This window comes from Rhinolophus sinicus, linkage group LG04, assembly GCF_036562045.2.
Source record: "Rhinolophus sinicus isolate RSC01 linkage group LG04, ASM3656204v1, whole genome shotgun sequence".
Classification (NCBI taxonomy): Eukaryota; Metazoa; Chordata; class Mammalia; order Chiroptera; family Rhinolophidae; genus Rhinolophus; species Rhinolophus sinicus.
Window position 1 is genome coordinate 55,052,569 of NC_133754.1, and position 13,824 is coordinate 55,066,392.

The 13,824-nt window shown below is 51.3% G+C and overlaps 1 protein-coding gene across 22 annotated transcripts in view; it reads left to right on the forward strand.

Moving 5' to 3' along the window:
* The window catches only part of MCF2L (MCF.2 cell line derived transforming sequence like), a 169,995-nt gene that overhangs the window by 148,517 nt on the left and 7,654 nt on the right, over positions 1–13,824 (forward strand). For 10 of the 22 annotated variants that reach the window (XM_074329533.1, XM_074329534.1, XM_019746586.2 and 7 more), the window contains 14 exons: positions 746–819; positions 1,109–1,185; positions 3,267–3,333; positions 4,150–4,265; positions 5,748–5,817; positions 7,143–7,235; positions 7,338–7,430; positions 8,390–8,515; positions 9,527–9,748; positions 9,962–10,054; positions 11,243–11,321; positions 11,491–11,557; positions 12,413–12,531; positions 12,815–12,907. In XM_074329533.1, coding sequence (XP_074185634.1) covers positions 746–819; positions 1,109–1,185; positions 3,267–3,333; positions 4,150–4,265; positions 5,748–5,817; positions 7,143–7,235; positions 7,338–7,430; positions 8,390–8,515; positions 9,527–9,748; positions 9,962–10,054; positions 11,243–11,321; positions 11,491–11,557; positions 12,413–12,531; positions 12,815–12,907 — 1,389 coding nt within the window. The remainder of the gene's footprint in view (positions 1–745; positions 820–1,108; positions 1,186–3,266; positions 3,334–4,149; positions 4,266–5,747; positions 5,818–7,142; positions 7,236–7,337; positions 7,431–8,389; positions 8,516–9,526; positions 9,749–9,961; positions 10,055–11,242; positions 11,322–11,490; positions 11,558–12,412; positions 12,532–12,814; positions 12,908–13,824) is intronic. The other 12 variants (XM_074329536.1, XM_074329537.1, XM_074329540.1 and 9 more) reach the window with 2 other exon arrangements.

Consider the following 13,824-nt stretch of genomic DNA (forward strand, 5'->3'; position numbering starts at 1 on the left):
ACAGCAGAGCTGAGTGGTTGTGGCAAAGTGTGTGGCCCTTGGAACTGGAATAACGGTCAAGGGACTTTCCTGGTCCTGTTTACCCTGACTCCATTCTCTCCCCCTACCCATTTGTCCTCAGTGCTCCTGCCAAAGTAGTTTCTCTCCCCCACAATTCCAATTTCAGCCCCAAAGCCTCTCTGGTGTGTCCAATGCCTCAGCTGCCCGCCAGGCACTGCAGTCAATTGGCTACAGCCCCTCGTTACATCTCCCCCAGCGAAGTCCTTCTTTAAGGCTGAGCCAGACACTGCACCGTTTCCCAGTGACTCCTTCCTGTCCCCTCCCTGTCCCCAAACACTCCCACCCCCAGCATGCGGGGTCTGAGAAGACATCGTTCTCTGGCCCGTTTGGAGGCCTCCTGGACCAGAGACATCCTGGTCACAAAGTTCTTCCCTCAATTGCCAGATGCCATCCCCTAACCCCTTAATCCCCCTTCCCTCCAGCATCCCCCACCCGTGGGCTGGGAGCTGGGAGCCCCTCTGTGGATGTGAACTAACTCCAGCCTGTACCCCCTACCTCACCTCCTGACCCATCTTCTTGCTCTTCATTTATGCTGTGCTTTCCTCACCCTTCTTTAGGCTGCTTGCTTTTTTTCTCCGAAAGTAAAAACAAAAAAAATTCTGGTCACTCTGGACATGCTTTTCCCCTGTCGATGCAGTAAAATGCAAAGTTGCACCCAGCTTTCTCCTCTTTTTTTCCAAACCAGGCATCCGGAGAGGTTCTGAGAACAACAGTTCTGAGGGCAACGCAGTCCGTAGAGGGCCCTACAGGAGGGCCAAGGTGAGGCCCCACTGTTCCTGGCATGAACCCTGCACTGCCCCAAGCCCCACTGCCTCCTGGTCACTTCACCCTCCTTGGCTGCCACCCAGCCCAGTTCTCCCCAGCCCCTCTCCCACATATGGGCCAGTGAGCTGCATCCATCCTCCCCTCCTCATCCTGCAGGACCTCAGATTTCAGATCTGATCCCAGTTGGGAAATGAGCGTGGACTCCCGGGTCTTAAAGTCAGGACGTTAGGCTGTGCCTTCTCTTTTTGAAATCTAAATGCAATGCATGCTCTTCTCTCCCCAGAGTGAAATGAGTGAGAGCCGACAGGGCCGGAGCAGCTCCACGGGGGATGAGGAGGAGAGCCTGGCCATCTTGCGGAGGTGGGTGCGCTGCCTTTCCAGGCACCACTGAATGGCTCAGTTGAGACAGGTTAGTTAGCATGTTGTTAGGCAGACAGGAAGGTCCCTGGTAGAATAAACAAAAGACAGCCATATCCTAAAACTCCAGGTTCTGAAGTAACTCATTCACTCCAGGATAAAATGTTAACAGAACCTTGAAGTTAATAAATTATCTCATAAATTTTGGCTGGACAAATGGAGCAGCTCTGATACATAGGAATGGATTATTTCATTAATCCCTTCAGGATGGGCAAAAAAATAGATGAATTCCATTAAAAGGCGCCAGTTCCCCTTCCCCAAAGAGGCAAGGGAGAGTATAACAGTAAGAGCTTTAGCCTCAGTCAGGGGACATCCCATTCGGGAATCCCCTCCCCCTCGGGAGCTGCATTTCTTCGATTTTTAATAAATTATCCTCTTTAAATTCCTCCCCTCTCCTTTGTCCATGCTTCCATTCTTTGGTTTCACAAGACACGATCCCGGCACTCACTCACACAGAAAAATTCCCTACATCAGTACGACCCACCCAGATCTCAGCCTTTGGCCAGGATAGTCTGAATAGAAACGAGCCAAAGTTGGTGAAAAATTCCAACCTCTACCCAAAAGCCACAAAGTGGGAGCAAAGCAGGCATCGTGAGGTCCACACACGTGCATGTGTCGTGCAGTGTACAGACAGACGCGGCATTCACTTGTCCATTTGACATGTCTACACCTGAAACCAAGAGAAATTTAGGTTTTCCTTAGAAAAGCCACATTTGCCCCTGGATCCTCAGGCAGGACTTCAGCGATTTGAAATGGCTTGTATTCTCCTTTCTCCAAGCCCAGGTGAGAAAATAAGTGTGATTCAGCCCACGCAGGCCCTCTGGTCGCACATGCAGAATCAGCTATGTAACCAACCGTCCCCTGATCCAGCTTCCTGTCCCCTCAGTGGATTTGGTCCCTCCCACTGCTCAGGAGCCTTTCCAGCCCTTCCTGGTTCCTGGCTGGGCGGCACTTTTCTCTTCATCACCCCTCCTGCTCCCTGCTCTTCTCTCAAGCCCTCACCCTGGCTGGGGCTCTTCTTACTGCACACCTAAACTATTTCACAGCAGGTACCATGACCATGGGTGTCCTGCACAGTCCACCCTGGAATTGAGTCTGTCCCCAAACACAAATGCTTGATGAAGTCTGAACTCTGGACTTGACAGGAAAGGCACTTCCAACATCCTTCCCAGGATTGGTAGTCACTTTCACCATAGAACCCAGCTTCCCTCCGAGCTGGGCCATTCATCTTTCTACAAAGGTGGCCTGCACCCTGTCACTTTCCTGTGTCTACGCACTCTGAGATCAGTACTCAGAATGCTGAGGGCCTGCTCACTGCTTGGACCTCAGCACCCCACTCAGTCCCCCACCCGGGACATCCCCCACTCTGTGCTCCCACTGTGCTCTCTCCTCCCAAGTGAGCAGCACTCATCTCCAGCTTGTGGTGAGTGGGAGGCCCAAGGCCCCTGACCCCCACCAGCCCCTAGAGGAGCTCGGACTCTTTGAACACAGCCTAAGGCCTTGTTAAGTGCTGACAGTTGTTTTAGAACTGACCATGCTCAATGGTCCCAACCCAGGAACAACCCCCTGGGCTCCAGTGCCTGTGTATTAAAATGGGATGCATAGTTGTAGGCAGTTAAAGGTGGTCCTCATCCATAAAAGGAGATCTGAGCTGGTTTGCAAGCCCACACTCCTTCTGGGACTCCATAACATGACAGGCACTTAGTTCCACCCATCACCACTGCACCACACTATATGCAAAAGTGTGGTGACGGCACAGGAGCAGTTAAAATGATGCCTCCCAGAGGGATGCAGCCTTCCCCAGGCAAGGAGGGGCTCTTCCTGGGAGAGAGACAAGGGCAGCTGGTGAAACAAACAAGGCTCAGTCTGCAGGGGTGAGGAGACTCAGAGCCATGACCTGGAAGAGAGGGAGGCTTGAGACATGCGTCAGGAATCAGGGCTCGTTTTGTGTAGGTGGCCCCAAATCAGGGAAGCTGGTCAGGGAATCTGCTTCTAGATAATAAGTTCGTGCAACCCATTCACAGGCACGTGATGAACGAGCTTCTTGACACGGAACGGGTCTACGTGGAAGAGCTGCTCTGTGTCCTGGAGGTGAGCCTGCAGCTGGGGGGGACCGCTGGGAGTGGGCCATGGACTGGGCTTCCCCCACCCTCTGTGGTCTTGTGTCCACCAAAAAGCATGTGAATGAAGGTTCATGGCAGCTTGACTCATAACAAAACAACTCAAATACCCATCAGTGGGACAAGGGACAAGTAGATTTAGGTGGATTTGCACAGGGACAGTATTTACAGCAAAGCAGAGCTGCTCCTGTAAGGAACTATGCGTGACCCTCAGGAGCATAATGGTGAGCAGGAGAAATCAGAGCAGATTTGCAGCGTGTGCAGTTCCTATACAGGAAGTCCCAGGCAAGCAGAGCCCGTCTGGCGCGGAGAGGCTGGAGTGCAGGCTGCAGGCGGGGTGGTGGGTTTTTGCCTGAGAATGGCAGAAGCGCGTCTGGGTGCTGGAATATTCTACATCTTGATCTGGATGTCGGTTACAAGGGCGTAGACATATAAATAATTCACCAAGGTATGCACATAAGATTTGTCCGCTTCATAAAAGTTATGCCTGAATTTTGAAAAGGCTATAAAGGAGAAAGATAGAATCTCACCCACCCACCCCACCAAGAAAAAAAAATGGTGCTGTTTGTAATTCATTCATATTTTGTGGTGCTTGTCCAGACGATCACTTTAGAAATGGTCACTGAGTAAGTACAAGATGTACTCACTTTCCAAAACCTAAGACAGCATCACCCACCCCGAGGGGCGCCCACTCGGGACTGTGGAGACTCAGCTGCTGTTAAAAAGGCCTGAAGGTCTGTCAGCAGCGCTTCACGATTTCCCTCCTGACTTCTCTCCTCTTCCACAGGGCTACGCTGCTGAGATGGATAATCCTTTAATGACACATCTCATCTCAACAGGCCTGCAAAACAAGAAGGATGTTTTATTTGGAAACATGGAAGAAATTTACCACTTTCATAACAGGTGAGACCCTTCCTCTGATCACACTCAGTGATGTCTCGCCTCTAAAGCAGCCACCTGTAAGGAGCTGAAACCAAAACAGCCCCTGGGCCATGCTGTGCTGATGGAGACTGTCTCGTCCTCCCTCTCTCAAGGGGGGATAAGCTTGCAGAGGGGCCACAGACCAAGCAGCAGTTTGGTGGGATGTACCCGGGACAAGTTCTCTCCACCGGGGGTAGGTAGGTTACAAATGGGCCGCCCACCAGCAGTGGGGAGATGCCTCAGAGTTTTGACAGCATGACTGTGTGGGAGCAGCCTGCCCCTCCTGCCTCTCCCTGTCCTTCAGGTCCAGCAGAAGCCAGTCCCCACCCCACCCCCAAGTGTGTGCATTTGGCGTATTGGGGTGGCACCTAAAGCCACGCCACTTAGCAAGGCTGGTTTTGTTCCCAATCCCATTCTTGAAAAGGGTGGCAACACTAGCAGTTCCTTTCCTGCCTGTTCTCTCCCTGCGAGAGAGATTTGCGGCCTCCTTGTGCTTTGGTCCTTCTGGAGCTGCTTACCCTCAGTGTCTCCTCGAAATTTGCGGGAGCTCATGGGAAAGGAGATGAGCAGGCAGACATAAGTGTGAAGGGAGGTGAGCAGAGGATTTCAATGCCTGTGTGTCCTGGAAAATGGCCAGCTGTGAGCCCACCCCTTCCCAGTGCTGTCCAGGGCCAGGGAGCCCAGCAGCTTGTGACTCAGGCCCCACCCTCCTCTGGACTTCAAAGGGCACTCGGGAATTCCATCTCCAGTCTCCCCACTGTCATTAGTGTCTCTCAACTGCCCATTGATAAAGGAGGCACCGGGTTACAACTGAACCCCACCTAGGAGCCTTCCCTTGGGAATTAAAATGAGTGGGTGGCCTGGTCCCTGGGCATGCTAGTGGCTCTGGCCAGCCTTTGGGCACTGGTTGCAGGACTCGTGTAGTGAACTGATCCCCAGGGAGCTTCACCTTCCCAGTGGGATTTACCCCATGGATGGATGCAAGTCAGAAACGTAGGGAAATTCGGCACATGACTCAGGGACAGTACTGCATGCGGGAAGGTCCTGGGGGCAGACCAGGACATCTGCAGAAAACTGACACAGCACATGGGTTGTAGGGGCTGGGATTCCAGAGCCTGGAGATGCTTCTGTCTGTCTGCCTTTGGACTCTTTGTACCATGTCTGTGCTGATAAAAGAGGAGCTATCCTAACTTCTGTGCGAATGCCAACATCAGAAGCATAAAGAGACGCATGGGGCCACGTCTATTTAAACCGGAGAGTTTGGTGCAGTCAGGACCCTGGGAGTGACAGGTGTGGGCTGCAGGTCCCTGAAATCAGACTAGGTATTCTTACACACAAAACCTCCTGAGCTGTCCAGAGTTAGGAATGAAAGTTGTCTGGAAAATAACAGCTGTTAATTTGTTATAGATGCCATCTTATGCAGGTTGTTTATCATACGACCTAATGCAAACTTTCTTTGTCTAGAATATTCCTGAGGGAGCTAGAAAACTACATAGACTGCCCAGAGCTGGTTGGAAGGTGTTTTCTAGAAAGGGTATGTGTTTTTTTTAAATGTATACTTTCCCATGCCTTACTTCCTAAAATTACTATTACGTAAAATCATAACTTTAAATTTTATCACAGTCCCCATCTTACCAACTGAAATGACAAAGTACCAATGTTCCAAGTTTGGCTGAGATCACATGACACTTTTTGGTAGGGCTGAAAGAATACCATTTTTTCTAAAGCCCAATAGCTAATTCAAAAAGGAGAAAAACTATAAAATTTAAACTTTGAGATATGCCCAAATTGTAAAGCATCTAAGTTTTAATTACAAGTGTTAGATAAAGCTGAACTTTTCTCATGCTGCTATTTTGTTTTGTGTTTCATCCCGTCCTGGTTAAGGCTCCCTCACTGACTAGCTGACATTGGACAAGTCATCTGTGCTCGCTAAGCCGTATTTATTTTTCTCCTCTTTGAAATGGTAGATGTCTGCCTCCTTCTAGGGCTGGACAATCAGCTAAATGAGGGGCACGGGATGAGGAGAGACTTAGGGAGCAGGGAAGGGCAGCCGGATGCAGGGGACCCCTGTCTTCTCCACAAAGTCCACATGGTCCTCTTAGGTTGACCTCCATGAACTGCTCGTTTACAATGTGGAAAGTGAAGCTTACTCACAGCAGTAAAACTAAGTCACTTTTATAAAATAACCTAGAGTCTGAGACTGGTATAATGAATTGGTATGAAGAGTCAGAAGGGAGGAAAAGGAGGAACAATATTGATGTTTAGCCCAGCCCGGCCATCGGTAATGCTTCCCAGTGCTATTTGAGAACTGGGGAGGCGCAATCCTGCCGTCAGTCAGTGGTTCTCAAAGGGGGTCCCCTGGCCATCAGCATCAGTATCTCCTGGGAACTTGTTATAATGCAAGTTCTCAGGTCCCACCCCAGACCTGCCGAATCAAAACCTCTGTGGGGGCAGCAGTCTGTTTTAACAAGCCTGCCTGTTCTCATGCACTTGCAAGTTTGAGTACTACTGTGTATGCCAAACTCTGGAGAGTCTTTCTTTAGAAAGTCTGTGTTAGCCCCGTGTTAATTTTAGTCTGTTATTCCTATGGCAAAAGCCAGCTATATTGAGTTGATCTGTATAAAAGGAGATACCAGGATTAATGCATCCCTGAGGCATGATGGAGGGGGTGAACAGGAATTCAGGAAGAGGTCAGACTGGTCCCGGAGGGGCCAGGGGCCGGGGGCCAGGTGTCATGCGTCCTTCCACAGCAGGGCCAGCCCTGGGCGGTGTGACTCGGGAGTGGGAGCAGCCCTCCATGAGCTGCAATGACGGTCACCTTGGAGGCGCACTGTGACATGGTTTCTGTCCTGGGTCCAGATGGAGGAGTTCCAGATCTATGAGAAGTACTGCCAAAACAAACCCCGCTCCGAGAGCCTGTGGAGACAGTGCTCCGACTGTCCATTTTTCCAGGTATGTTATGGAACCCTCTTTAGAGTATCATCTCCTTTACTAATTGACTCTCAAACAAAGAATAATGAAAACTGTGTAAACCAGAGGTTTCGGTGGTTGCAGGAATGCCAGAAGAAACTGGATCACAAGCTAAGTTTGGACTCCTACCTGCTAAAGCCAGTCCAGAGGATCACCAAGTACCAGCTGCTGCTCAAGGTGAGACCCCGGGCAGCCATGCCTGGCCGCGCATTCCCTGGAGCCCTGCTGCCAGCCTGGCTGCCCTGCAGCCGCCTCACTGTTATCATCCCCTCCTGCCACGCACCCACCCAGTTTCAGCTGCCCCAGACGTCCCTTAACACCTTGGCCTCTGAGTCAGCTTCTTCCCATCTCTGCAAGGGCCTGGCTCTTCACAGACCTTTGTGGAGAACCTACTATGCACTGGCCATTGTTGGGGCAGGGACAGTGACGTGCGCATACGGGCAGACCCCACCCCCCGGAGCCCACGCTCAGAGGGTCTTCACACCCACACTGGGCTGTGCTCCCTCACCGGTCTTCCTGGCAAGGCCTCTCCTGTGTCCATTATCTTTGTGGGCCCAGCAGAGGCAGCTTCATGGGCCAGAGTGAGCAATTGAATGGATATGAAGAGGGTGCCTGTAACAGTCAGATGTTCATTCGGGATGTCAGATTTGCAAGGAAGAAGGAACCAGTTTAGAAGTGGGGAGATATGAGACTGGGGGCTCAGTCTAAGTTTGCCGGGGTCAGAGCTGCAACAAGGGTGCTGACCCTGGTGGGGGTGTTCAAAGGGCCTGCACTTGCTGAGCTCAGCTCAGTGTGCAGCTCAGGGGACATCCCTGATATGCAGCATCCGGGCTTTTGTGGGGTGGGATACAGGGGCTTCGGGAAGTGAGAAGGCAGCTTCCTGAGCTGCTCTGAGGCCTGTGGCCCCTAGGAAGACCCCATGCCCCAGGAGGGTGTGTGTCCATATGTGTATGTGTTCTTGTCCCTGCTGGTGACCACTGAGCAGGAAACCACATCATGTGTCCTGAGGGTCCATGTTCAGGGCCACCCATGGCCTGGGGACAGGGCACTGGGATTCCAGCAGCTTTCAAGGGAAGGCTGGGGGTCCATGTCCAGCTGTGTGTGTGAACACATCCTCGTTCCCCCCCGACCCCCAGGAAATGTTGAAATACAGCAAGAGCTGCGAGGGGGCGGAGGATCTGCAGGAGGCGCTGAGCTCCATCCTGGGCATCCTCAAGGCCGTGAACGACTCCATGCACCTCATTGCTATCACAGGCTACGATGTAAGGACCGCAGAGGGTGCTCCCACCTTCGTCCCCCAGCTTTCAGGTGGTGCAAACGAGCCAGCTTGGTGGGGGGATCTGACGCACAGCGGGCTGGGACCGGCCCATCACCAGTGCAGAGCTACGCCCTTGAGCTTCCATGTGCGTGCGTGTCACCTGGAATCCATTAAAACCCAGTCTGACTCAAGGGGTTGGGGCCGGCCTGCACGAGGGCTCGCCAACGGGTAGAGAAAACCAAGAAGTTTTCACCCCTTTGAGGTGCATCTCTGAAGACCTCTTCATTCCTGGTCTTTTCCTGAGGTCAGCATCACTCGGGAAGTGGGTGTAAATCTGTCTTCTCTGATGCTGCTCATAGGCTGACGATGTGTAACAAGTGGGCATAAATGTCCGATTTCTACTTTCTTCTCTGTGAGCCCCTATCAGGTCAACTTATTCTTTTTACCTCTCTATAAGTCCATTCAGCATCATTCTCAGTTTCTTTTAATTAATAGACTTTATTTTAAGAGCAGTTTTAGGTTCCCAGCAAATTGAAAGGCAGGTACAGAAATTTCCCACGTGCCTCCTGCCCCCATACTCACAATCTCCCCATTATCAACACTCCCACCAGAGTGGGACATTCGTTGCTATCTATGAAACAACACTGACACGTCACTATCACCCAGAGTCCATAGAGTACATCCGGGTTCTCTCTTGGTGTTGTACATTCTGTGGGTTGGCCTAAATGTGTAATGACATGTGTCCACCATTGTGGTATCTTACAGAGTAGTTTCACTGCCCTAAAAGTCCCCTGTGCCCTGCCTGTTCACCCCTCCCTGCCCCCCTCCCACCCAACCCCTGGAAACCACTGACATGTTTACTATCGCCATAATTTTGCCTTTTCCCAAATGTGACGTAGTTGGAACCCAGCATGCAACCTTCCCAGACGGGCTTCTTTCACTCAGCAACGTGCATTTAAGACCCCCCATGTTCATTCCGTGCTTTAAATGCACCTCATGTTGCTACACGTTGTAGGGGAATCTGAGTGACTTGGGGAAGCTGCTGATGCAGGGCTCCTTCAGCGTCTGGACGGACCACAAGAAGGGCCACAGCAAGGTGAAGGACCTGGCCAGGTTCAAGCCCATGCAGCGACATCTGTTCCTGCACGAGAAGGCCGTGCTCTTCTGCAAGAAGAGGGAGGAAAATGGGGAAGGGTACGAGAAAGCCCCGTCCTACAGCTACAAGCAGTCCTTAAATGTGAGTAAGGCCTGTTTCCAGCAGCTGCAGACCTCCTGGTGCTGGCCCTGAAGAGACGGACCAGGGGCCCGTTCCAGGTTGTAGCTGAGCCTTGGTCACAACGTCCACCTTCTGGCATATGCCTCTTACCTTTGGATGTGAGAGTCTGGGATCTCTGGTGTCCTGAGCCCCCAGCCCCAGACTAACACCTGTCTCCCTATTTTGTGTTCTCAGATGACAGCCGTCGGCATAACGGAGAATGTGAAGGGGGATGTGAAGAAGTTTGAGATCTGGTACAACGCCAGAGAGGAAGTTTACATCATACAGGTTGGTCCCCGATCATTCTGCCCAGGCAATAGGGACTCCTCACGTCTCTTTTAGATTGCAATGAAAGGCTTCTAGTGAGAGTTGGTGTCTAGAATCTTCCACAGTGTTTTATCACCCGGCGGCCAGGAGCACCACTATTCCTTTGGGGGCGACGCCCTGGCCTGTCTTTAACCTGAGTTGAACCCAGGATGAAGTACAGGGAAGCACCGCAAGTTAGGGGTGCTAGAAGTGTCCTTCCAGAAAAACAGCCTCAGGCTCCTGTAGCCCCTGCCTCTGTGTGCCTGGACGGTGCAGGGGAGCACAGCAAGCCTGTGCCATGCTTACACCCATGGATGGGTTGTCCTGGTGGGAAGTGTGTTCTGAGGCCTCCCCCATCCTCACATCACAGTGAGGACAGGAGGTGGGTGGGGCTATAAGTGCATTCGTGAGCCCCCAGGTGCAAGACCCCAGGTGCCCCATGAAGGAGTCACCCAGCACAGGCTGTGCCTCTTCTGGTTGCCTTCAAAATTCTGACCCACTTGATGGTTTGGGCCCAGGGCTCTCTGGCAACCCTGTAGCACACTACACTTAGTTGTCTACAACTCAACACCCACACCAGCACGGCCACACCCACAGAGCCCCACAGAGCTAAGGCAAGGATGTGGGCCAGCGCTCTGGCTTCTGTAAGCCCAGCACCTTCAGAGCTCAGCTGTCCACCTGGTACTACCCGTCAGGCCCCACACACTGTATTGAGACAGGACAGAGCCCTGGCCGTGGTTCCTGTTCCTGTAGCCTCCCGCACCCTGGACGTTGAGAGTCTACTTGTGAGATTTCAGACTCCCGCTGTCCTTATCACCTGAAACGATGTGTGGCCACTTCACAGAGAAACTTACTCTTTAGGAGCAGCTTATGCCACAGGGCTTACCCACTAAGTCAGCCGTCACTGGTTGAGCAAAGGTACTGGCCTGGTAGTCAGTCCACTGGCTGGTGTTGCAGTGCCCTGGGCCCTGTCCACTCATGCCCTTGCCCGTGGGGGAAGTCCCGAAGCAAGGGGATGAGCCAGCATTTACTCCCGTCTCCTTTCTCATGTGCAGTGCTCTCATTATTGATTCCTAAGATTGTCCTTAGACGTTTTAAGAGTAAAATACCAAAGTGTGTGTCTTTAGGGAATGGGAGTCCTTACCTCCTCGCGTTTGTTTTGGGGGATAGGCACCAACTCCTGAGATTAAAGCAGCATGGGTGAATGAGATTCGGAAAGTGCTGACCAGCCAGCTGCAGGCTTGTCGAGGTAAGAATGTGTTCAGCCATTATTTTCTCTTTGCTTTTGCTCCAGGGGCATTTTTACGTATGTTCAAAGCAACCTCACAATTCTTAGTTGTCTGAGATACCATAGCATTTTGAAGTAACGGTGTCGGGTCCCAGTTCTTCCGCTAATCATGGTCTGTTCCTCCTCGCAGAAGCCAGCCAGCACAGGGCTCTGGAGCAGTCCCAGAGTTTGCCTCTGCCAGCGTCGTCCAACACCAGGTGAGGGACTCATGCACTTGAAACACCACACGCTGTATCAGGAAGAGGCACAAGTAGGAATTTGCAGGTGCCATCGAGTTTACATCATTGGGGTGACTTTGCATTCACCCAGAGCCCCCTGAAGTGCTTCTCCTCTGGAATCACAGGCTGGTGGGTCAGTCCGAGCGAGTCCGCCTCAAAGATGGGTGTCACCGGCCCCCGCCCAAGCGGAGACCAGTCACCAACAGCTCTCTCATTACTTTCCATCTGTGGGTTATTTCCCATGATGATCAGTGCATGATGCGAAGCGGCTCCAGACCACAGTTAATCGCCGACATTTCAGTGGCAGTAGTGCCGCAGACAGGGGCTATCAGTCAGTGGGGGCTCAGAGCCACGATGCAACAGACGCAGGGCATGTTTGACACTGGCCTTCAAGTGACCTTTGTCGTACCCTTTCTGCCTTGATTTTTCTTTTGTTATTTCACTCATTCACTTATTTATTTATTTTACTTTACTTTTTTCTGCTTCTTATATAAGCGACCTGTAATCATTCCTAGAACAGGATACGGTCTAAATAAATAATCCATAGAAAAATAGTTTTAAAAGAGAAAGACCTCCTCCACCCCACACCACCCCCCAAAAAAACCACAACAAAACCACTTCCTACTCGATGGCTAGAAAGGTGGTTTTTGTTCTCATTTGGGTCTGTTTGGCTTAATCAGGAAATGCTTGGCCACCCTGTGTCAGTAAGACTCGCTGCTTTAAGGGTGAGTCGGAATTCAGGGACGTCTAGGGGCCTCAGATCCTCAGGAAGAGTTTTGAAAAAACTAACCAGACAACATACTATTTCTTTTTCAATGTGTCTGATGTCTTTAGTCCCTCGAAGGGGAACACAAGAAACATCAAAAAGTTGGAAGAAAGAAAAACGGATCCCCTAAGCCTGGAAGGCTATGTGAGCTCAGCGTCGCTGACAAAGCCCCCGGAGAAGGGCAAAGGTGGGTGTCTGCAGCAACCGAGCCGGGTGTAGAGAGCACATCAGGGAAACACAGCCTCCCATCAGCACAAAGAAGCACTTGTAAAGAGTTCAGGGGTTCCCACCCGCCCTGCACAGAGCACTGGAACTTCCCAGAGGAACCCCTCTGCCTCACGGTCAGTGTGTACCCCAGTCCGGTAAACCTAGCCCCAGCGACGAGCCCCAGTGTGACCTGACGTGCACCCTCCCCAGAGCCACCCCGGTTGTGGATGCCCTCCGCACTGTCCCTTTCTCTTCCTTTGTAGATGACACAGTCACTAGCTCTACCTCAGAAAGCTCTGCACTTTCCAAGAAGCGCTTTACTCTGCAGGGCTTTGCTAACCTCAAAGGTCAGAAAGGTAAAAGGCACCTGCCGAAAATCATTTTCTGGACATGTGCCTCGCTGTGGTGGCATGTCTGTCATCCATTCGTCTGGTGATCATTTGTGAGGACGGTCTCAGGAAGCGCCTCTGCCTGCTTCATCACCAAGTGCAGCTGTTCAGAAGCATTTTTCCACTGAATCCCTCATATTTTACTGACGCTGGTGTGTCTGTTATACCATGTGACCCAAGTTCTCTTTTCTTTGAAAAGATGGAGGTGAGCTTTTCTCATGAAGGATGCTCAGAAACTGGACTTGTCATTTGCTTTTTTGGTCCACCTCCTCCCACGCCGCCCTCCCCCTTTCTTGCTTTTTCCAGTCAGGTCTCTGTGGGCATTACCTTTCTGGCTACAATTACTCTCCTCTGCCAGAGTGCAAACGTGCTGGTGTCAGCTAACGTCTAGGGGTCTTTGCTAGTGCACTGGGCAGGCAGATGAAGGATCCCTTGGCTGGTGATCTCTAAAAGCTTGACCACCTTTGAGTGCTCCTTGGCAGTGAACTACATGGGAGGGAAACACTCCAAGATACTCATGAAGCAAACCCTGAAGTTCCAGGTGGGGTTATAGGACTCCCCACCAAGTGCTAAAACCCAGTGTTATCTCGGGTTCTTTTCATTGGTCCAGACACTGGTCCAGAAAATTAGAGGGTTTTTTTTTTCCCTAATTTATAAAATACTTTTTAGTTGGCCTCAAACTAAAAAAAAGGGTTAAATTCTGGTTTATATACTTTGCTAAGTATGGAAAGTGTGTATACTCTGCATACTTTTATGTAGAACTCAGAAAATGTATCCAGGGGTGGCCCCGTAAAACGATGATAACCAATTGCTAGAATAAACGGCACATGGGTGTCATCGTGTTTTTCCTGGGGCTCTCCCTTCACCTGTGGGATTCCTCAGAA